Genomic DNA, 24,984 nt, shown 5'->3' with positions numbered 1-24,984 from the left:
ATTGCATTTGTATGTATTGGTGATTAAATAAAATACTTCTTTTTTAAAGTTTGCAATTAAAAAGATGCCTACAGCATTAATTTAAATTTCGAGGATATTTCTACCGGCACAGCACTGGGGGGGGGGGGGCCTCCTTTTTTTGGCTTTGATGGCTGGCTCAGTGTTAACCATAATACCTTTTAGGTAAGTATTTGAGCAATCCTAAACAGACCTAGCGAGCAATAAGTTCTGCTTTACTCAGTGGGTTTATTCCCTGGAAATATTTATTTTCAGGATTGCAGCCTCAATCTCCCTTGCACTTTGGCCTAGCCAGCTCCTTCCCAAAGCGGAAGTGTAATGAAAACAAACCGGTCTCCCATATGTTCCAACTGTCCCAAGTCATCAGAGATAATCCCTATTTCCTGTCCCTAATCTTGTTGGTTTGGCATGCCATTTTGCAGTATCATGAGCTGTTCCGTTTGACACCCACTATGCAAATTGAACATGCAATCCTAAACAGAACTGTATTCTTCTCAATCAATTTTGGTCAATGGCCTTCGAATACTGCTATTCTGTTTAGGATTGTAGTATAAATGTTCATGCTGGCACTGGTGGTATACATACTTTGTCTCTACTCGCATACACATATATTTAGGTATGTATGTGTATGCGAGTAGAGTATGTATGTGTATGCGATTAGAGACAAAGTATGTATACCATCAGTGCCAGCGTGAACATTTATACTGCAATCCTAAACAGAACAGTCTTCAAAGCCCATTGACTGCAATGGATTGAGAAGAATATAACTCTGTTTAGGATTGCCTGTTCAATTTCCATAGTAGGTGACAAATGGAGCAGCTCATGATACTGCAAAATGGCATGCCAAACCAACAAGATTAGGGACAGGAAACAGGGATTATGCATGCACAATCCAGATGTATACACAAGGCTTCCTATGACACGCTGCCTTCGCTGTCTGCTGGTGAAACTCATTATGAGCAGCTGAGAACAGAGTGTGGGATTGCTGTGGGTTTGAATCTTTTCTTTCAGCAGAAGATCACACACTGACTTGTTTGTTTTTTTAAAAACAGACCAAGATGGGCTATTGCACTTTAAATTAATATGCCAAACAGTGTAAAGCCTTCTGCAATGTTTTATTGAATGGGACAGCAAGGAATGGGATCCTCGAAACACAAACAGGCATTCTCCAAGCCGGCCCTTGAGTGTTATCTGTGTGGTGCTAGAAGGTAAAAATCCAAGCGTACGCCTAGTTCAGAAACAAATCAAAACAGCAAGAGAGGCCTTAAAAGTAATGGCTGCTTGAACTAATCAAGGAGAGCATCGATGGCACTGCCAACTGAAGAGATTCAGAGAAGCTGTAGATTAATGTAGCAGAAAGGCTGAAGAGGCCTACAGAGATAATCAGAAGGCCTGGACCTGTTTCCTAGCTCAAAACATAGAAGGAGGGGGGGGGCAAGAATTAGCCCTAATTTCCCCATCTGATGAATGGGAATGATAATTTCCTCCAGCAGACTGAAGCTTTGCAATTCAGATTAGAAGGAAAATCTCTTTATATCATGCAATATAGATAATGATACAAAGGCTGGAATGATTACAACTGAATCAAGTCATCTGAGGTTGTGGTTTCTCTTACGTGGTGCAGCTTCCCTAAACATTTATGGTCACTAGAGCAGGCAGATAAATTATTACATGGCACAAAACTGAATTAAATGAAGTGGTACTTTTTGTGCTGGAGGTGGGAGGGACTGTTGTAGTTATGTCCAAAATCGGCCTCTTGACTAATCATGCACCTCAGTCCAGAAAAAAAGTTAGGTTGTACTCTTAAGAACCCTTTCCTGGGAGTAAGCCCTGTTGATTAAACGTAACTTACTTTTGAGTAGACCTTCTTAAGCTTGCTCCCTTAGCCAGGAGTAAGTTAAACCCTGCTGCTTTTAATGGTGTTTAGCCGTGACTTTAACTTTCATATGACCAGCGGCATGTAGGGTTGCCATCTAACCTGGAGAAATAAGCCACCTGTCTTTAATAGAGGTTTAATGGGATACTGTTTTCAGGCAATTTTATCTCCATGCCATAAAAAGCTCCAACGGCCCATTTCCACACATTAAGCCTCTATTAAAGGGGCAAAGGAGTTTTTTCCAGACCTGCTGGCAATCCTGTTACCAAACTACTAAGTTTTGTCCATTCACTAGGACTGGAAATCACTATGAGAGACAGCATTCCTGCTTTCCAAGTCTATTTCTCCTTTCTGCAACCAGTCGGGAAATTTATTCTTTGCCTCAGTAGATCTCAATTCAGTTAGGAACGTAATTTTTTAAAAATCCATAGAAGTAGCCTATTGTAGCTTTATTCTTTAAAGAGCACTTCCAGCAAAGTAAGTCTATTCATATCTTGCAACATAAACAGCATGGAGTTTTGTAGATTAACTGATATATCATGGCACAACTTCTTGTGCCCATTTCCCAGGAGTTAAGTGTGCCTTCAGCTGGAAGATAGATTTTAGCACATCATGTGTTCTTGCCCACCTGCATGGTGGGGAGGGAGCTGCCAATGGAAGTTAAGCATAACATTAGACACTTGGGTTCAGTCATGATTATGGCTTCCTCTAACATTACAAGTACTAAGTTAGCTTAGCAAGTGCTATCCGGTGCTGTCAGCTGCTGCTCTGAATCATTCCTGTGCTTCTCTTACATGCACTGGAGCTTTGTAGGCAGAAGTCACAGTCTGTAACTCTTGCATTTCATTGCCTATTGAAACTATTATTTACAGATCTTTAGTGTATGATGCTCTGTGTGTGTGTGTGTGTGTGTGTGTCTCAATTTAGGACATACCTCATTTAGCTGATTGAGTGAGTTCTAGCCCATGAAAGCTTCCATTATGAGGACTCCATCATTTTAAACAAAGGAGCCTCTGCTTGTTATTTTCTACCTGGCAGCCCCTGCTTTGGTCCTAAATAGATGCTCACATATGGCCTTATTGGCCAGTCATCCTCATCCTTTGCATCAGGTATTGGAAAACAGGCATCCCAGTTCTACTGGATCTAAGTAAGAGTGATCGGGTGCTTCACAGTAAGCCCCACTGACTTCATCACCTGAATAAATATACCAAAACATGCACTTGCCACACTTCTTGATGTGAAGTGCGTTTCACAGACACTCAGTTCAAGAAAGTGTGGCTCAGACTGTTCCCATTTGATACATATTCAACGGCTTCTTTCCATAGAGCTTTAGTTTCTAAAACTCCTTAACGAAGCCACCTCTTATTCAAATTTGCTAGGTTAGTAAGAACTGCTGAATCAAACTCCAGCTCTTGTACCTGAATTCAGGAACGAGGTTTGGATGCAACCCATAAAAAGCTGCAGAAAGAGTCACCAGCCAGTTGGGTTTGTAGTTCCCATTCTCGCACTCCAAATATGGAGAAGACCACTTGATGTGGCTCTTCTCCGTTGGGTAACCATCCCTCTTTCTCCAGCTGTTCTCTAGAGCCTTAGAACCAGGAGCCAAGACCTTCCGGTGGAGGTGCGGCCTCCACTTGCGCTTCCAGCTGTGGAACCACTCTGCTTCCTCAGAGGCATTGACCACATGATGGGCCACAGAAGACAAGTCCTGGAGGAGGATCTGGCTGTCCTGCCTGCTGGCCTGCAGGAAGACCTGAGGGGGAGAGGACAAGGGCTCCAGGTTGAACATGATGGCTGCCCTGGAGACATTGGGATCCCCTTCCAGCAGGCTGCGGATCAGCGCCTGGTACCACTCGATGTCTTCTTGCAAGTTCTGCTCCCGGGACTTATTGCTCTGCAGAATCATGTTGAGAAAGTTGGTGGCATGGATGAGAGTGTCCAGCGCACCGTGCAAGGAAGGATGGGAAGCCAACCGAGACTTCCCAGGCAAGCCGGCCAGGTCATACTTCCCGGTGCAGTTGGCCTGCCTCAGTTCCCGAGGATCACCCGTGTAGAGGAAAGCGGCCACGTTCTGGGGCACCTCGTGGGTAAGCCTCTGTGCCAAGATGGTACTCTCCGCCGACCTGCTCCAGGGTGGGGAAGGGAAAGCCGCATTCTTATTGTAAACAGCCTGCTTGCCTTTAATTGCTTTCTCTTTGTCAGGCGCCGTCCGCCCTTGGCTGGCATCAGCCACAAACCTCAGATGAGCAAAGAGCAAGATGGGCAGAAGAAGCCGAGGCAAACCCATCGCCTCCTCTCTGCCCAGCGCCAGCCGAGTCACTCAGTCTCCTCCGCCTCGCCCACCCCGTCGCAACAGGGGTGGGTTCAGGAAGCAGCCGCCGCCGGCATGGGCGAAACCCTCGCAAGGGGGCGGCCGGGGGAGAGCCCCCGAGTCACCTGTAGCGACGCTTCCCGCAGTCTTTCCCCCAGGAGCAGGGCGAGCGCGGGGAATTACGCAGCCAGCAAGTTACATCCCTCCGGGCTCCGGGGAGATGCTATAGTTAGCCCGCTTACGTCTTTATCCCCCATCTGCCGCGCTCGGGGGAAGGTGTTTAAAGACCTGCTCGCGAGTAGTCCTCCTCCTCTTCCTCCTCCTCCGGCCGCCGCCGCTCCAGCCTCCGGGCGAGCGGCACTGGCGCCGCACCCAGACGCCCCAGACCTCCAGGGCTGCCGGAGAGCTCGTCGAGCATCGCGCCTCGAAAAGGCAGCAGGGAGCCTTGCGGCTCCTACTTCGGGCAATGGGGAGAGCAGGAGGCGGGGCGAGGATTTCGGGGCGGAGGAGGAGGAGAGAGCTGAGAGGAGAGGAGGCTTCTCCACGGCAGGTGCTCACTGGCTTGCGGGGGGGGGGGGGGGCTCGGATTTCCCTGCTCAGCAACACAGCCCGCCCCCCCCCCTCCGCCGCTTGTAGGAGGTGGCTAACTAGCAAGCTTTGCCCACGGCCCGCCCCTTCTCCTCGCACGGCTCGCCCTCATAGGCTGGCTACAGATGCCCGCCGCTCTCTACGGCCGCCCTTCCCGTCAATCATGCGACAGCCCTTTGGTGGGCCGGAGGAAGGAGCTGTCCAGTGCTGAACCAGCAGCAGGCGAGGAGGAGGAGGATAGAGGAGGCAAGGGCGGAGAGGGCGCTTCCAAGGAGGGCTGCCAAAGGGCTGCCTCGTCACCTAGGAAAAGGTGACAGCGACTTTTCAGAGGGCTTTCGTCGTCGCTTAGAGAAGAGGATGAGTCAGCAAAGATTTGTTGGAAATTCCCCTGGGCCCTTCGGTAGTCTGGGTACGTATTAAAAGGCAGAGCGGAGAATCGGTTTCTCCATCTCATTGTCCCAGAAAGTAGTTTGGGTGGATTTTTAAAAAAATGAATAAATTAAGAAACTAGGCGTGGATAATCAAAGATGAGGGGAATCAAAGATGAGGGGAATAGAGACATCTATTGGATATGCTCTAAAAACTGGGGGGGGGGGTCAACAGATTGAAGCCGGTGGGTGGGGCAAGACAGTACCACTAACTCAGGAATTCTGATCAGTGCCTGTCATTATATACATATATATATATATATATGTCTTTATATATATATATATAAAGCAAACAGTGACTTTGTTAGTCACTCCCTAATGCAGAAACGGCTGGACGGATTGCCCCCAAATTTTCACATGACGTTCCTCCCTGTTGCGGGCAGGTAATGGGACCTTCAAATCGCCGGAAGTCCATACCTGAGCCAGATAAAACGTCTCTTTCCTGGCGCACCAGGCCATGAAGCTGGCTGTGTTTAACTGTCACCCTTAGAATGTTCGTGCAGCCTGTCTGTCTGTGGCCTGAGGTCTTAGAATGTTCACTCAGATGGGCAGAGATGAGCAGTGGAAACAGTTAATAGGTAATACTGTTAGGTAATACGAGTGGAAGTGAAACACATACACACTTTGCCATGTGAGACGTCAAGTGGGGTTCCCCCACTCACACGCAGGTAACTTTCACTCTCTGTGCCTCACCCACTGCTACCACACAATACACATCCAGCTCATCCTCACACACCTCACTCTGCCCTCCCTCATATCCAACCACCATGTTACCCACTTCCTCACCCATATTCACCACAGCTCTCTTTTACTAAAAGTGAGCTGGAGTTTACCTTTTTCATCTAAGAAAATCCACGGGGTGGGGGCGAACCAACACTACTGGCTCCACTTCTTTTGCACATGACCCTTTAAGAACCCAGAGAGCTGGCCTCGATCTGAGCACCTCACCACCCTTCCTCTGCTGCTTGACTGGGATAGCCTCCTTGCCCCAGTTCTGCCTTACCCAAGCCAGGACTGTGCATGTCAACCAGCCTCATGGACAGCGGGATTCGCACTCTGGACAGTTCCGTTGTAGAATGGGAAGGGTTACCTTATACTAAAAAAACAAGACAGCACCATATAACCATGTGCATTGAAAAGGGAAAGAGGGATTCCATTTGACCATCCCAAAAGGCTATGCTGCAGATCATTGGACCTGCATGGACATCTGTGTGGGTTGCGGACTGTGATGAGAAGGACAATTGCCACAGCAACGTGTGGCTAGTATTTAATATTTCCCCACTTTCCCCCCTTCTGTATTCTTTCTGTACTTCTATGCACACCTACATATTGTCTTATATTCTCAAGTCATCTTCAAGAATGGAAATCATTCCGTGCTTCTTCTTCCTCTTCTTTGCAAAAGTGACAGATAAATCAAATCAGCAATCATCTAGTCATCACTTGCCTCTTGGCATACTGTAGCAAAGTCTGGCAACTAAGCATTCCAAATATTCTCCACATCTAATGATTATGGCTACCATTATGGATTTTATTTATTTATTTATTTATTTATTTTTTAAACTTTTATACCGCCCCATCCCCGGAGGGCTCTGGGTTTAGCCCCAACCCAGCTTTGTACATTTATTTCCCTCTACTGACAATTAAGATTGCGTATAGAAAAAGCCTTAAAATCTTTTTTAATGTAGAAAGTGGTATATAAATGTTAATAAATGAATTAATCTATTGGTACACAGGAGTGGTGTTTAACACAAACTGTGTCCTTGGTGTTATACAAAATAGAAAGATTATCGCTACTGGCACCCTGAACTGCATTGCAAAGTATTATTGATACATCACTGTAATCTGAAAATAGTGCACCATTTTATTCACTTGGCTAGTTAATGTGATGGTATTCTAGTAATTGAATTCATACAGGGGGCTACTGTACAATGTACTTCCTCATAACTTTTGCAGTGGGAGCCAGCGTGGTGTAGTGGTTAAAAGCAGGTGGATTCTAATCTGGAGAACTGAGTTTGATTCCCCACTCCTCTACCTGAGTGGCAGAGGCTTGTCTGGTTAACCAGATGTTTTTGCATTCCTACATTACTGCTGGGTGACCTTGGGCTAGTCATAGTTCTTCAGAACTCTCTCAGCTTCACCTACCTCACAAGGTGTCTTTGTGGGGAGAGGAAGGGAAAGGTGTAAGCCACCTTGAGTTTCCTTACAGAAAAGAAAGGTGGGATATAAATCCAAATTATTATTCTTCCTTTTTCTCCTTGTTCTTCATCCAGGCTCTTAGACCAGCAACTCCTGAAGGCTCTGGCTGCTATTGACTTCCTTGTTCTGATGTCAGGAAGAGGTTTAGCAGTCAGGACTTGAGGCAAGAGTGGTCAGACAACCTTTCCATACATTAGAAAAGTGTCCTCAAACTACATTAAACACACTCCCCACAACCACCATTTCTACCCCATATGTAAGTTGACACAGGCCTGTTCAGAAGCGTCCGAACCTAATAGAAAGAGAAAAATTTTGCATATAAAATTACAAGCAATTTTTTAATGGGTGGGATTGTTCTACCCTAAACAGAACAATCACTGAAACAGGAGGTTTCTCTGCCATTCCAGAGGAGAATCTGTTGCCTTCCTTTTTTTCATTCGGTAGACTAGCAGTGTCTACCATACTGGGCGTTTCTGTCAAAATATTCATATCCTTCACCAAAACAAGTTGTGGTGTTATGGATAGAATGTCAGATAGGGTCTTGGAATCCCCACTCTTCCACAAACCCTGGGGCCTGTCATTTCCTCTTAGCCTAACCTACCTCACAGGGTTGAAGTCTGGATAAACAGAGGAGGGGCAACGCATGTGTGCTGCTCTGAGTTGCTTGGGGCAAGGATATATAGAAGACCCATGTTTTGTTCCCTAGAATAAACTTGTATCAAACTCAGCCTTCTCATAATTTTTGATCTAGGAGACGTTCCTACAGAGTATCCAAATATTAGGATGCATGAGTTTTTTAAATCTCTGCAAATGTGAAAACTATGATCAGGTAGTTGCATTTCCTGTTCTTCCAACTTCCCTCATGATAGCATCCAATCAGAATGTCTGATAAACCCATATTAATTCAGGGATGGTAAAGTCATGAGATCGGCTACATGGGCATCACGATGTCTACCATTCGGTTTCCTGTTGCCACATTTCTTCTTCTCCAAACCATCTCATCCTGAAAACAAAGAGACTGTCCTGGTTTACCCCACCTAACTGGAGCAGTTGGTGCTGCTGAAAAACCCCAAAGGCATCATTTTGGTATTTCTAAGGAACATCCATTCAAGGAAGTAGTCTCCACCATTCATGGATGCTTGGCTTGTATTGGCTGCTAGGGGGGACTGAGACCATTTTGTGGTGTCATCTGCTTTGTCTTCTTAGAATTCCCAAAGTGCCTAGACGAGGATCAACAAGAATATGGATCCACAAGGTGCGTAATCCATAAAAGTAGAAGATTTGCAAGATATACAAAATATTTCTATAGCTCAGCTACAAACTTCAAGGCTTTTTAACCACAATTGTGCCAGAAATAGGGGCACAACATGTACTGTAGTCCTCTTTTATAACTAGAATCTGAGTGCATAACCCAGTAATGAAAGTGGTCCAGGCGCCTCTCTATGCCTTCAGAACCACCCCTATCTATAGAAGTAATGAATCAAGAATCTATTGAGATATCTCTTTCTCTCCTCTTTTATTCAGAGTTAGAGAGAGAGAGAGAGAGTGTAAGAAAATTTGGTGTAGTCCATTTGATATTTGCAGTGACAACATGGATTATTTGCAAATCTGCCATTTCAAAATTAACTGCACAAAGCTAGAAGTCAGACAAAAATAAGCATATAGAGAAGAGATTAATTTATTTTGTCTACTGAATTGGATATACCATAGATGACACTGTCTTAAATTTTTAAATAGCCACATGCAAACATTGAACAATGTTTCCTTAAACTGTAGACAGATGGTCATGTTCTTCTACACCAAGTGATGTGACATCTTAAAGACAGCAGATTTGTTGTGAGAGAAACTTTTGAGGACAAGAGTCCACTTCAGGAGACGTATGAAGATATATCTTCAGTTGGTATATGCATCAAGCTTCTTGATGAAGCAGTTTTATGTTTGTGTCTCTCTTTGAATGTCTTTTGAAGTGACTTTCCGCTCAGCTGGAGACTGTCCTGCTAGGAGGGTACCGCAGTAAATCTGATCATCTTTAAGATATCACAAGAATGCTCTTTTATTTCATTTTTTTTGCATCCCAAGAAGACACTTTTCACCCAATACCTAAGAAAACGGAAAAAAACAGTTTTGGAAGACATTGTTTCAAATGCATAATAACATTTATGAAAGCGTAAACATCAAAGGACTTCTGGAAAACAGAAGAATCTATTTAAAGGGGGGGGAATCTTCTCTCAAGATGAAACAGATACGTTAACACGAATGACAAAACCCCACAAGTAAATATTAGCCAATGGCTAAGTCATCATATTTTGTACTTTAAACAAGTGTCTACATCTCCCAATGCAAGAGACAGTTTTTAAACATGTTCACACAGGACAAAGCCAGTCCTATGGCTTCTTTCATTTTCAAATTGAAACAATTTCAGAAATCATTCTTTTCTTCTCCATTTGATCCTCACAACAACCCTATGAGGTGGGTTAGGCTGAGAGATGAGTTGAAATTCCAGGAGATCTGCAGCCCCCCCTCCCCCCGGTAGGTTGGCAGTCCGAGTTTCAAACATGATTAATGGGTGGAAATGGCCCGTCGAAGCATTTCTTGGCATGGAGGTAAGAAACCTTATCTACAAAATAGCATCCAGTTAAGCCTCTATTGTAGTGACATTTTTTTTCCTGTTGGCAACCCTCATTTCAAAAAATAAACAGAAAGTGGGAAAGACAAGGGCACAATTAAGCGTCGCTGAGAACTTCAAAACTATTTACAAAATATATGATATTTTCAAATATTCTTTGTGCTGCTAAGGAGCGGGGGAAAGAAATATCCCTTTTAGATATAACATCTCCCTCAATCCACACAGACACATATACCACACATTTTAAGTCACCTGGTAAATAACAGGAGCTCATGATTATACACCTTCCAGACAGAGGCAGTGTGTGCCGACAGATGCACAAAATTAAACTGTAACATGAAGCACTTGGCTCCCTCTCCCACCACACCCCGTCGGCTCCCTATTTGAAGTCATCCCCTTTCTCAACAGCTAAATCTGTGAACTACTAATTAAAGAATGGAGCCTTTTTATAAAAAGGTAGAGCGAGACAGAAAGAGAGAGTTGAAGGAAGCAGCTCGGGAAGTCTTTTCTCCATCCTCATCAAGGGAAAAAACAGAGAAGCACTGAAGCTTGCATGAAGGAAGCAGAGACTGCTGAGGAATTTTGCTTCACAGCATTTTCCTGAGCAAATGAAAAGAAGAGGCAAAAGGAACCCAGATGTCATCCAGACAACCATCTGGGAATAACAGGGACAGAGGACTGTGGCAGAAGTCAGTTTGGCAGAACACGCTCACAAGCAAGCGCAAGCAAAGCAGATCTTTAAGAGGAGAAGGGGAGTTTTCTTCTGAAGATGCAATCCATTTCCATGTCCCTTCAGAAAATTTTCATGCCACTCTGAGCCCATTTCAACATCCCAAATATTTCACTGCCCAATTTGCACAGAAAGTTGAGGCAGATCATGTTTCACTTTTGAAGCCTTCAAACACTTCTCCGCGTGCTTATTGATTTAGAAAATGTATACGCCACCCCTCCAGAGACCAGCTCCATGTGACTCACAAATACAATAAAATGGTGACTCACAAATACAATAAAATAGTAAGTGTAACAACCATAAAAGGATCAATGTTAAAATGAGTCATTAAAATGGTACGGCTGTGGAGCACCTGCACAAGCCAGTCTTCACGTTGTTTCCACTACAGGGTGCAATTGAGCAGTTCTGAGCACAAATCCACACATTTGGGCTGTCCTCTTTAGTACCAGAAGCCGGGCTTGAAATAGCTACTGGCATTTCTGCATCTAAAAACAATGACTGGATCAGGGCTGAGAAAGTGACCCTATGGGCATAACTCAAGGCTATCCAGGGAACTCTTGAGTGAAGTGAAACACAACCCACTTTCTACATCACATGCAATCCAGCCATTGTTGAACTGGGATTACAGCATCAGACTAGGAAAGGATAACCCAATCAGTCATGAAGTTCACTTGGTGAACTTGGATATTTCACCCTTTCTCAACCTGCCCTACCTTACAGGTTTCTTGTGACAGTAAAACAGAGGAGGGGAAAACCTGTTAATTTTGTTTATTTATTATTTAGGTAAAACCACAACCCTGTGCAAGCACCAGGTCATTACTGGCCCATAGGTGATGTCACATCATGATGGTTGTGGTGGGTTTTCCGGGCTGTGTGGCAGTGGTCTGGTGGATCTTGTTCCTAACGTTTTGCCTGCATCTGTGGCTGGCATCTTCAGAGGTGTATCACAGAGGGAAGTCTGTGTCCAGTGTCCAGTGTATAACAGGCAATGGGAAGTAGAACCTCCAAGCTAAGAAAACCCAGAACAGTCAGGGCCAAACAAGTCAGTTGTGAGGTGATGGCAAGAAACCCAAAAACAACAGTTCGGAGTGTCACACAAGCACTCAAAGTTACTCTTTGGAATATATTTCTCTTTATTACACCCATACCACCAACAACTTGCTGTGGTTAGATAGGTCTGATAGATGGGTTTGATAGATGTACACCTCATATATCTCATGAAGTATGCTCTAACTCATGAAAGCTTATGGATTTGGTTAGACTTTACAGTGCCACAGAATTTCTTCCTTGGTTTACCTCTACAGACGAATACAACTACCCATCTGGACGTATGAAGCATAATTTGAATGAGAGAAAGAGAGGTAGGTCCTATTAAATGCTCTACATGTTGCAGTACCCTGAATCATAAATAGAAGAATTTACCCAGGCCCTTTCTGAGGCACAAGTAGCTCTATCTAGGTGACATAAATGAGGCAATGCCTAATATTGAATGTAACAGTCCACTGGTCAGACTCAAAGCTGATTCACAGCCTTCACTACTTTGAACAGAGCTTCCTGCACAAGGAAAAGAGAGAAGCTGTGTGGGGGCGATGCCTGTTGGGTGAAGGCCTTTCGAATGGGCTCTTCCAGCTGCTCTCTCCATGGGAATGTATTATACATGTTCGCTCAATGCACTTCACTAGATCTAGACAGCTTCCTGCAGTGACAGTGGATGGCACTAAGACCCACACATTTAAGAAACAGCTGCAACACTTCACTCAAAGCTGGAAGGCACAGACTACTGTATATCTTCTCAGAATGCAAGCAGCACCATCATTAGCCCAGCAATGCCATAAGGCCTCCAAAATCATCATGAGATGCTTCATGGAATTAGCGAAGCACCTGAATTCGTTCTTTGATGCTCCTCTAAAATCCAGGCAAGTGTCTTAACAACAGACCTATTGCAAAGCAGCAGTATTTAAAAAGAAACGAGAGTCCACGGCAGACACGTACCGCCCATGGGTCCAGGGGGGCAGATGACCCCAAGCGCAATGACGGGGAGCAAAATCGCCCTTCACCCCTTCCTTCCCCCTCGGGAGAGCTGGGTCGGTGTGGGGGAGGTGCCTAAAGACAGCCGGCTGCTGCCAGAAGCCAGCCTGCTGCTGTGGTGCCCGTCCGGGGGGGGGGCAAGTCGGAAGGGTGCCGTGGCAGCAGACTGGCTCCTAGTAGCAGGCCTGCCATTGTGGTGCCTGTCTGAGCCACCCCCAAGTCCCGCCTCCGAGCACAGGGGCGGGGGGGGCACCCGGAGGAAGTGTTGTCTCCAGGCACCATTTCCCCCCGATATGCATGTGGTCCAGGGGCACTTTAAAAACAAACCAAATTTTATTCCAGCATAAACGTTTGTGAACTAGATCCCATTTTTGCAGATATGAGAAGTGGCTCCTCAGTGAGTAGCCCATTTTGGTAGGACATATGACAATGAAATAAAACAAACAGCAGAGTCAAGGGGGGCACGAATTGTGGGAAATAAGGATGCAATGCAACCGTATGAAATTCAAATCTAATTTTTTTAAAAAATGTAGAGACCATGTATTAGTAGTGCTAACCTAATTGGCGGGGAGTCCCAGGATCTGCTTAGAAAATTCACATCTATAGGGAATAGAAATCCAAAGCCCAGGAGATAATGTCACACCTCTTATATAATAAGTACATGCCATCAAGTTGCTACCAGATTATGGCAACCCCAGCAAGATGAGTGAGAAGCAGAGATGATTTGCCATTGGCTTCTTTTGCAGAGTCTTTCCTGGTGATCTCCCAGCCATGACCTGGCTCTGCTTAGCTACTGAGATCTGATGAGATCAGGCTATATGGTGTTGTAATTCCCTCCAACAACTCAACATTTCTCTCTCTTGCTAAGTACTTCTTGCAATACCAACTGTGCCAGACAGCCTCCTTCCCTGGCTTGCCCCAAACTCAAGCACTCGTTGACTGGAAGGTATTAGTAAGACTGTGTGTTTCCATAGGCCAAGGTCCAATTTAATTAGTTAGTTCTTTTATAGTCCATCTTTCTCATTAAGAATTTTCAACATAACGTTGCCATCATGGCTTGTATCTCACCACTTGGCTCAGTACAATTTGAAGCCTTCTGCCAATCTGAGGAGCCCCCTGGAATTAGTCCTCTCTGTACCACACCTGCCATCTTTCCAGCCACCGCTTTGCATTAGGCTCCTGGGCTTTATCTGCATGTTCTGTTCCTCAGCGGGGTTTCCTCTGGTACCTTTTCCAAGCTTTGTGGTGCGGGGTTTTCCTCGCTAGGTTCTTTTCCTCCCTCTTTTTCCTTGTTCTCTTTCTAAATGCTGCTTCTGCTTTCCTGTCCCTCCTCTTGCTGATAAAAAATAACCTGCTGGTGCACCAATGTTTTATATGAGGTGTTATTTGCCCAACAAGGAGTGCCAGACTCCAAGCTCACCTTTAAAAAATATCTATATATTTTGTCCATGCTGCCACAGTGTTGTGTTGTTGAAAGAATTTAAGGTGGTTTCCACATGGCAAAATTATACTTGTGTACAACCGTTTTTTTTTAACCTGGGTCTATTTTATCCCTGGGTGTCTGTCCACATGACTGCCCATTTTTGAAGGAATGCAGTGAAGTCCAGGAGGAAATACTCCAGCTTGTTTCCCACAAGCCCAGGAGTTCTGTATTTACTTCGGAAGCATATCTGAGCATGCCCGGTGTCCTGCGTTCTGATTGGCTGTTGTTTTTGATGACAGCTTGAATGCACATCAAGTGGGGAGATCAGGCAGCTGGGCGGGAAGAATAAACTGGTCCTGCTCCCGATTGGGTTTTGCATGGTAGCAGGCTGTAGCAGGCTTACCCTGAGGTTTTTTAAAAGAACCTCCAATTTTGTGGGTTTTGAATACTCTGGGATGAGGGAAATATCGTGGGAAAACCCACTTTAGGACCGGGAACCATGCAGAATTCTCGGCTGCACAGGGATATTTTTCTTGCTCAACCCAGGATATTTTGACTGTGCAGAAAAGACCTAACTCACTCTTTGGTCTCTTTAACCCCAACCCCCAAACCCCCCAAAACTGGCTATAGATCTAAACCAATTCAGATATGCATGAATGGGAAAACTGGGTGAGAAAATTTGGTAAAATGCTATGACAGTGGGAATACCACTAGAGGGAGCTCTGTTATTTATCTGAATCTGTTCATGAAATGGCCCCCCCCCCCCCCCCGTCCAATATATTGGATATCTCCAATATCCAATATATTGCTGCTGCTATTTTATCATCATCATCTGTTGTTATAAATAGATAATATAAACCTGCATGTGGAAATCCTTTATATTTAGTATTTACAAGTTCTCATGCACACCTATCGTATTTCATTAATCCAGCCCACTAAGTGAAATTCTAATATCAAATTGAGATTATGCACACCTATTGGGGAGTATCATTAGGCAGTCTTTCTGTACTAGACAATAACAATTTGATCCTAAGATGGGACTTTGTACTGAAACAAAGGAACAGTTAAAATGCTCCAAATATTTTGCTGAGGGATGCTGATGTTCAAATTCTGAAGTTTCTGCCTGACCTCCCCAAGTGTTTACATATCTAAACTCACTTTGTAACATGACCATAACTAAACAATAAACAGCCAGAACGATGATCTGGATTCAGCCTGCAAGGCCTCCACCATGACATCAAATGGATAAGCCAATGGCATCAAGGGGGTGGAGCATAACTGAGGAGACCACAACATAAAGATCAAAGGATAAGGGATAGGAGAAGATAGATCCAGAATATCTGTGCAATATCCGTGAGGCCATGAAGCTGAGAGATCTTTTCTATATTAGCTGGAAAGGACAATTTTTAAAAATTGCCGCCCTTTTTCACGTGCAACATAAGGAGGAAAATTGAGATCTCGGCTGTTTCTCAACCATATTGCAGTTTCCCACCAGAATAAATTTCCACTTCAGAGGAAAATTATTACCTCATAAAGAAGCCTGCCAAGTTTAATATTCATAATCATCACATTAGCTTATAAGCTGTAGGAGAGTTATTAGCTCTTCCTAAGAATCTAACAGGAAAAGAAAACGGACACTTAAATATTTCCCTTTTTAGCATATATGTTAAGGCTTTTGCCATAAGTAGAAAAATATATAGCCTACCTAGACAGCACCTTTCACAAATTACTTTTAAGAAGATTTGAATCTTAGCTTTTTTGGAGGTTTTTTTGGGTGGAGATTGAGGAGAATGTGGAGGTTTCCTTTGGTCAACATGGCTAGTAGTTATCTAAGCACCTTTTAAAACCATCTGTGCTTAAGGCCATCTCGATGTCCACTGAGCTACACCTTAGTAAGCTCGACAACTAGTGGTCTGACTTGGAGTTCATCCAGCACAGCACAATTTTTCAGTCAACTTACATTTTGGTTTAAGACATTGGAACAGTGTATTGTCGAAGGCTCTCACGGCTAGAATCAACTGGCTGTTATGGGTTTTCTGGCTGTGTGGCCACACAGGGCTGTCTTAACAGAATTATAGGTCCCCGGCAAAGCAGTGCATGAGATACATACACATACATGAATGTGTGGTTGCAGAGGTGACCATGACACAAAATCAGAGGCAAATGCCAATGTTCACTATCATAAAAATTGACATTAATATTGTTCATTATCTTTAGTAAAGCACATGCTAAATATGCATTTTCCAATAACAAATATTTACATAGGATAGTATGGTATTTATTTATTGACAGCAAGTCACAACACACATAGATTAGCATGGGGCCCCTATACTCATGGGTCCCCCAGGCAACTGCCCAGCATGCCCCATGCTTTAGGATGGCCCTGTGGCAATGGTCTGGTAGTTTTTGCTCCTAACTTTTCACCTGCATCTACGGATGGCATGTTCAGGGGCACGTCACTGTGAGATGTGTTTCTGTCCGTGGCACAGCTCTGGACCAACTCTGCAGTTCAAGAGATAGAAAACCGCCAAGAAGCCAAACATATTAACAACAGGCTTGAGTTGCCAACATTTTCCTAACTAGGTTTTCTGTTCCTTTAACTGTACAGAACAGCAGAAATTCAACAGGCAGTGTATTGTCGAAGGCTTTCATGGCCAGAATCACTGGGGTGTTGTGGAGTTTCCAGGCTGTATGGCCGTGTTCCAATAGCATTTTCTCTTGACATTTTGCCTGCATCTGTGATTGGCATCTTCAGAGGATCCTCTGAAGATGCCAGGCACAGATGCAGGCGAAACGTCAGGAGAAAACGCTACTGGAACACGGCCATGAAGCCCAGAAACCCCACAACACCCCACTCAGCAGGCAGTGCTTTGCAGCTCACCGTGCATCTTCATACCAGGAGAGGTTCAGCCATTGAAATTCCTCCAATCATACTCCATAAAGCTAAAGGAGAAGAAAAATTAGCCACCTCTTCTACAACAGATAGAAGGTTATATAAACAACTTGAAACGACATGACAAAGCCTGGATTTATTGCGCAGCATCCCACATTTTTCACATTCTGTTTCATTAGGCCCTGTCATTAATTACACTGCCATAATCAAAGTAATATCTGTCAGCCAATTGGAAGAACAAGTAGATGAGTGAAATTTCATAATCTGGGCCCATATGCTCTTCCCTTCATTCATCTTCATTAGCAGCATCTCACTGGACTTCCCAGAAATAAAGAAGGTTATTAATTAAAGGGCTTTCTAAAAAAAAAAAAATCCTGTCCAGAAAGAGCAGAAAGAAACCAAAAAGATTACAAAGCAGCCATTTAGAACGAAGCCTGGGATATATTTAGAAGAAAGGCTGCATTCAGAGTTCTAAATACATAATTCACATACTGGTAACTATCATTTATACAGCACTTTCTTTTTACTTGATAAGCCTGCATGCACTCAACCTCATTTTGTGAAGGAGGCCATTATCCCCATTTTACAGATGGGGAATGAAGATAGAGAGATAAAGTGTAGGGATGAGCTGCTGACCCAGCAGCACCGTAAGTAGAGCGCTGGAACACCAGCGCTCCTACGATCTTCTGGTCGCACCGCTCCCCCACTCCTCACCCCTCGATGAGTCACGGGTCATGAACTACCTGGCTCACAACCACCGGGTGTCCCAGACAAAGGGACAATGGTCTTGCCCCCAGGTGAGGATTAGGCCCAGACACTGATGCTCCTCTCCGCACGTAGCAGCCAGGTGAGATCATGCATCACATGATGATCTCTCAGTCTCCCGTTCTCCCGCTCTCCCGGATTTCCCCCTGTTCCACCCTTCTACACGCCCCCGCTAGAATCATAATAAAAGGTGCCAGGAACCAGCATGCGGGAGAGTCGCTAGGAACACGGACACCCGCGCTCCCGCTGCTGGCGCTCTCCACCAGATGTTATCACCGCGTCTCGTCTCGTTCTTGCGCTGACCTCGCGGGCACGACTACATAAACGAGTTACCCAAAGCAACACAATGAATCCTCAAGGGAGACTGGAGTGAAATTCAGGACTTCCTATTCCCGGTTAGCTCTCTGTTCGTTGGACAGCGCTGACTCCTAAAAGGATTGTATTGTGCTGTTTTTTTTCCAGACTATGTATTGTGGTGAGCTCGTGTTTGCTGTTGCTTTCCCCCTGAACCTTTAGAACTTAGTCCACAGACAGGAAATGTTCAAGCCTAAAGCTTTTCTGTGAGGACCACGAAGCAAAGGGAAACAAATGAACATGTGACTCATGGGCTTGCTTCTGTGTTTCCAAGGTAACGTGCAAATGGAGCATCATGCATCTTCCCCTTGGAAGAAATGAATGAGCTATCCTCACATTTGGGGTCTGCAGTTCTCCATATCAAGGAAATACATGCATTTCCTATAGCCCCTATGTATATACATTTTTGGTTCTTCCTGTAGCATGGGTTCTGGATGCATTTCCAGGAAAAGACGGGAACACGGACAACTGCTGAGAGCATGTCTCTTCCTGCCCAGTTTATTGTTCAAACTTTAGTGCATAAATATTACAGACCATCTTGCAATCTCTCTGTTCCAAGGTAACGTAAGCCAGGAGAGAGTATGGAAGGTAGGGAGGTGCTCTTGTCTCCATGTGAGTTCAAAAATTATTTCTCCCCACCAACATGTACAGGGGCCAACAAGTCTCACATTTTTTCTATGTGATACAACAATAAAGCCACTTAAGCCAATTCAGTTACCATTTCTAGTTTATGTTTTTTATAAGAAATGAAATTGCCGGTATATTTCTGGGTGGAAGTCTAAAGACTTTGAATTTTATAGAGTATGAGACTTTCTCTCAATTTGTATAAAGGAAAGAAAGGAGTCAGCAATTTGACAGTCTGTGCGATTTATAGGAAATAATGATTGCTCAGTCCTGTTCTGTTCCTGCCAGTAACTTTTATGACCTTGAGCAATATATCCATTTATAAGGATGTCTTTTAGAAAAATTAATGTTCAGCAAAGACACCAGAAGTTTTCAAATAAAAGAGGCAGTTTATCAGGATGACTAAACCCTGGCTTTCACCTATACTTCTGAAACACCCCCCACCCCCACTGCCCCATTCTCAGTCTTAACAAAAGGGTTGCATTTCTACACCACAGGGCTTCAGAAGTCAACACCACCACTTATAACACAGAGCTTTGAAGCAGACTGGGTGCAAGTTCGAAGCTCTTCAAAAGTCACATCAGTTAGCTGTGTAGCCACTGCAATGCTAAAATGGTGATGATCCAAAAGGACACCTCAAACCAGTACAAAACTAATGACTCACTTGACCTATGCAATTCAGAGCAATAGCGGCAAGGAGAAATAAAGGTCAGCTATACGAAAGAGGCAGGAAGAGTCAACATCTGGACTGTACCAATTCTCACTTTTTGTAATTCATGGAAGATGTTAGGTTGTAAGTGTCATTCCCTTGGAGGTATGTGCAAGGCAAACCTATATTATACATGTAATGACAATTACAGTGGGAAAAGTGTAAGGCAGAAGGAAAAGAGGAAGGCCCAACATGAGATGGTTTTACTATATAACAGAAGCCACAACGCTCAGTTTGCAATATCTGAGTGAGGCTGTTCACAACAGGGCATTAGGGAGGTCATCAGTTCATAGGGTTGCCATGAGTGAGAAGCAGCTTGACAGCACCTGCACACATAACCATGCTCTATCACACCCTCCCCTCAAGAATCCTGGAGAAACTCTAGTCTGTGGAGGTGAGCGCCGTTTTCTTTTAGAAATTTATAGCATGCCCCATTCATGTCAACAAGTACAAGATGGACAGATGTGGTTCCTGGTCCTTATCTGATCAGTGAAGCAGGGAATTTGTCTGTCCCTTTGGATTGGCCCTTTGGAGGGTAGGATATTTATAGGGTGAAGAACAACCCTTTAGGGGTGTCAAGATGACCTTTGGGAGGCAGTAGTGTAGTGCCAAGGGGGCAGGGGGGTGCACGACACACCAGGTGTGGCAGGGGCATTCTGGGGCATGACGGGGCAGGTGGGGGCATGGCAGGGGCACCGGGCGCACGCGTGCCCCAGGCACATTTCCCCCTCGCTCCACCCCTGTTGGGAGGATCTAGGATAACCTCTGGGAGGTGTCTGGATGGATTGTTGGATAAACAATAGAGTGCATTGTAAGGTGGTCAGGAGAAGTTAGTTACAGAAGGAAGTATCTGGTTTAAGATAATCAGGGGAGGCAATGTCATCAAGAGTCCTCTTGTGGCTGGAAATGAGTATCCATTCAGCAGGGCTACTGTTTCACGTGGAGGACACATTCTTCTTTGGCTGTGGAGATGAAAATGTGCTGCTATGGCAAGCAAGCTGAGAGCATGAGACAGAAAGAAAAAAACCCTGGAGGTTCCTTGTAGGTAGACTTGGCTATTGCCATAGAATGGGTTCCCCATTTCTGCAACACCAGCATCACCCTTTAGGCTGGCATGCGGGCAGGGACACCTGTGAATAAGCACTCCCCCCACTATGCCAGGGTAATATAGTAACAACCTTGCAGGGTTTGCTGCAGAGAAATCACTGTGAAGCCGTTTAGCACAGACATGTTCACTTCCGCAGCCGAAGCTAAACTTAAATAATTATCCTAGAACCGAAATGAGTGTCCTGAGCTTTTAAAAAGTGAGGCCAGAACCAAAAGTGGCCAGCCCAAACTCAAATCCTTGTAAGGGAAGCCAGCCTCCAGGTGGGACCTGGAAACTACAGCGATCAGCTCCCCTGGGAAAAAAAGGATGTTTTGGAGCAGTGATGGCGAACCTATGGCACGGGTGCCAGAGGTGGCACTCAGAGCCCTTTCTGTGGGCACACGTGCACAGAGTTCATCATGTGGGGGTGGGATGGAAAATCACCCCACCCACCCCCCACACACACACACATATCTAGGCTAGCCTGGGCATGATCCTTTACCTGGGAGTAAGCTCGGTTGCTGGCAATGGGGCTTGCTTCTGAGTAAACCCTCCTAAGGTCGTGATTCACCCATTCAAAGCGTTGCATGGTTGCTTCACCAAGCTTACTCCCGAGTAACGTGCACCTTGGAGCCAACAGTTTTTTCTAAACCAAAACCTAGTATTCAGGTTAAATTGGCGTATTGGCACTTTGTGATTAATAAGTGGGTTTTGGGTTGCAATTTGGGCACTTGGTCTCGAAAAGGTTCGCCATTACTGTTTTGGAGGGTGGACTCTGTGGCATTGAAGTCCCTGTCCTCCTCAGCCTCCATCCCCAAATTTCCAGGAGCTTCCCAACCTGGGTCTGACAGCCCTAGCCCCCTATCCTCTCCTGGTGGCCAGGGCGGACTTGGCAACCCTAATCCTTGTCCAGTCCTTCAGTCACCAGTGAATTTCTAGCCAACCCCTTCAGATACAGATTATTTGGCACATTTTATCAGCAGTAGAACCTAACTGGATTAATTATCGCAGCACTTCCCTACATTAGCACTGTTAGTGGTACCAAGTGTACATTTCTCCATCCTCTCGTCCAACAAGATGTCAGTCAGCCACCTACAAGCTTGGCAGAGATAACTCCACTGGCAAAGAGAAAATTCATCCCACTGTGCTGCTATCATTATCGTATAAGGCAGGTGGCTTACCTTTCTATCAAGTCATTAGAATGGAACGCTTCCCTCTTCAGATATTTGCAAACTTATTTTGGCGGAAAATTTCAGACAAGTTGCAAAGTTTTCCACCATAGAGTATAAAGCTTGGCAGATATCAAGGATGAAAGATTGTTAAGGAAACTTCAGCTTCATTTTTAGTTTATCCTGATAGGCGTTTATACAATCTGTAAAATGGTTTTAAATCATTTTTATGGTTTGTTTTAATATATGAGTCTATACTGTTTGTATTTTAGGATATATGCAGAAGTCTTTTAAATGACCTGTTGCCACAATAAAAGATTCTTATTCTAACAGTTTATATCTTGCATTTCTCCACAACGGAGACCCAAGATGGCTCACTGCAGTGGTGGGATTAACAACGGATTTCAGAGGTGAGATTCAAATAATTTAACAACTGGTTGTTTACAAGCACCATTTTAACAACCAGTTCTGCCAAAGTGGTGCGAACCGGCTGAATCCCACCACTGGCTCACTGCATTCTCTTCCCATCCATTTTATCCTCATGACAATCTAGTGAAGTAGTTCAGGCTGAGAGTGTGTGACTAACCCAAGATCACCCACAAGTATTCATGGCACAAGCAGGGATTTCAACCTGGGTCTTCCAATCTCCATTCTAACTGTTATATTACACCAGGCCACAGAGCAATCCTGAGCATAGTTTCATCTTTCTAAGCCCTTCATAAGAAGGGGCTAAAGTCAGCATCACTGGCTACATTTCTTGAAACCAACAATGAAGTGAGTTGCCTGAGAGGTTGTTCTAGAACAATCTGATTCAATATGTAGAGAATTTTGACATTAATATAGAGGTTTAGACGAGATGAGCTCTGGCCACACCTACTACTACCACACCATTCCATTTTATGGGTTACCTCATAAATGAAGGTAATGACACATCCAAGCAGTTCTATCGTGTGGTTATCTCTCTCTTCCTCCAAGAAGATTAGGGCCCCAAACATAGCTGTCTTTCTGCCCATAAGAAAAAGATCACTTGTCCACCTGTAAAACAGAGTTGTTCCACCAGGCCTTTGAGGGAGACAGCTGCTGATGAGTGCCAACCCCTATACTTACATGATTTTTACTGCTTCTGGGATACAGAGCTATTTACCATCTTATGGTTATGTTAGGTTAAATGGTTTTTTAAAGTTTTATGATGTTTTATCTGAAATGCTACATTGTACACTGCCCAGAGCCCTTCAGGAGTGGGCGATTTAGCAAGTCTAAATCAACAAACAAACAAATAATTCAATATGAAACTAAAGACTGGAGGTTCCCTCAGCTTCAGTTTGCATCAGGACCTTACAAGAAAAGGAGTTGCTGTCTAAGCCTTCAATTCTCACTAGATTTCTCTATTGGTTCCCCGCCTTTTAAAGAAGAAAATGTATGCACTTTTCCCTTTAAAATGCTAACAATAAAGCCTGGTTTCAAACAACAAGTGGAGGTTGAAGGGTTCAAACAGCTATGCCCTTCCTTGCATGACCCCAAGACAAACTGAGGCTATACATCCACATATTTGCATTTCGTGGACAGAGCAAGATGAGTGACCTTTATCTTGCAAGGACACCTTGCAAAGTTCATGGTAGAGTGTGGATTTGGTTTCCTCAGTCCTAGAACATTCTAGTTTCATTGTAGTTGAGGACTGAGTCTTACCCCACCAAATAAGGCCAAACCATTTGGCAGTGTCTCTCTCCCCTAGAAAATTTCATTTCCTACTTATAATTGTTCATTTGACAAATAGTGCCACTGCAGATCCTTTGGACTAATGATGTCCAAAGGATAATGCACACACAAAAGGGAATCTGACCTCTTAGCTGAGCATCCTCCTGACACCATGTGACGGATTGATAATACTGCTGCCTGTGCTTTTCATGACTCCATGAGAGCCCAGTGTGATGCCCCAGATAAACCTGAAGGCCTCAGTTTGACTGTCTGTTCAGCCACAGTACTCATTCATTGTCTTTGGGCCAGACACTCTTTCACAAGCCTGCCATAGAGTTGTTGCAAAGATAAATTGAGATAAAACTTGCCATTTCTGGGAGAAAGGGCCAAAATTACATGAGATAAAAGAAACACATGCAATAATTAAATTCAACTCTGGTGAATGTGTCAAAGGAAGCAGCAGAAGAGAGAGGGTGGGGAACACAGAATTAGGGAGTTATCCACTGAGTAATCTGTTCCTTTGCAGACAAACAACTTCCTTCTTGCAAGCTGGACACTTCATTGATCATGAAGCCCAGAGTCTCTCTGGAGACTGGTAACTGACGTTTGCACAAATGATCTGGATGATGAGCTAGGAGTTGCTTTCCAAGGCGCTGTGGATAACTATGTTTGTGACAGCCTCTGTAATAACAGCCAGGCAGGCTCTGTTTTCATTCTCCTAATGGAGAAAAATCTGTGATAGGGAAAGATGAAAAAAAAAGAAGTAGAGAGAGATCCTCTCAAGTAGCTGTCCAAGTAAGTGCCAAATGTAATTTCCCAAACAGCATTGCTACATTGCTTGTGTGCCCTCAGATGCTACGTTATGCAAAAGAGGCACAAGATGGGCAGCCTGGCAGAAAGTCAGTTTCCTCCAGCAGGAAAAATCTTGCCAGCTGCTCTACAGAGTACCTAGGTTTGCTAATTGGAAGAAAGAAGGGCAGAGAAATGGGACGCCACATGCATCGCTTGTGGCAATATCCACTAGTGCTATTGGACTGCAAGAGAGATGGGAAATGTCGAGAGCCAGAGTGGTGTAGTGGTTAAGAGCAGGTGCACTCTAATCTGGGGAGCCGGGTTTGATTCCCCGCTCTACCACTTGAGCTGTGGAGGTTTATCTGGTAAACCAGCTGAGGCTAGTCACAGTTCTTCAGAGCTCTCTCAGCCCCACCCACCTCACAAGATGTTTGTTGTGGGGGGAAGAGGGAAAAGAAATTATAAGCCCCTTTGAGTCTCCTTACAGGAGAGAAAGGGGGGATATAAATCCAAACTCTTCTTCTTCTTCTAGAGCAAGGTGGGGTAACAAACAGCATAATAGACCTGGACCTAAGAAACCTGGGTCACATATGTGTGCAAAACATTTCACTGAGGAATCTGTCAATTGCCACCACAGTAGAGGAGTCCAATGACTGATATCTTGTTACACAG

General features: G+C 44.5%; 1 protein-coding gene across 1 annotated transcript in view; it reads right to left on the bottom strand.

The window, feature by feature from the left end:
* Positions 1-4,736, bottom strand: part of GPR158 (G protein-coupled receptor 158) — a 144,063-nt gene extending 139,327 nt beyond the window's left edge. Inside the window, exon 1 of the mRNA XM_048510806.1 lies at positions 3,313-4,736. Within this exon, the coding sequence (XP_048366763.1) occupies positions 3,313-4,181 (869 nt within the window). The 5' untranslated portion in view covers positions 4,182-4,736. The remainder of the gene's footprint in view (positions 1-3,312) is intronic.
* Positions 4,737-24,984: the final 20,248 nt, after the last annotated feature.

The sequence above is a fragment of the Sphaerodactylus townsendi genome, linkage group LG11, assembly GCF_021028975.2.
Source record: "Sphaerodactylus townsendi isolate TG3544 linkage group LG11, MPM_Stown_v2.3, whole genome shotgun sequence".
Lineage (NCBI taxonomy): Eukaryota > Metazoa > Chordata > Lepidosauria > Squamata > Sphaerodactylidae > Sphaerodactylus > Sphaerodactylus townsendi.
This window is presented reverse-complemented; position numbering and strand designations above follow the sequence as displayed.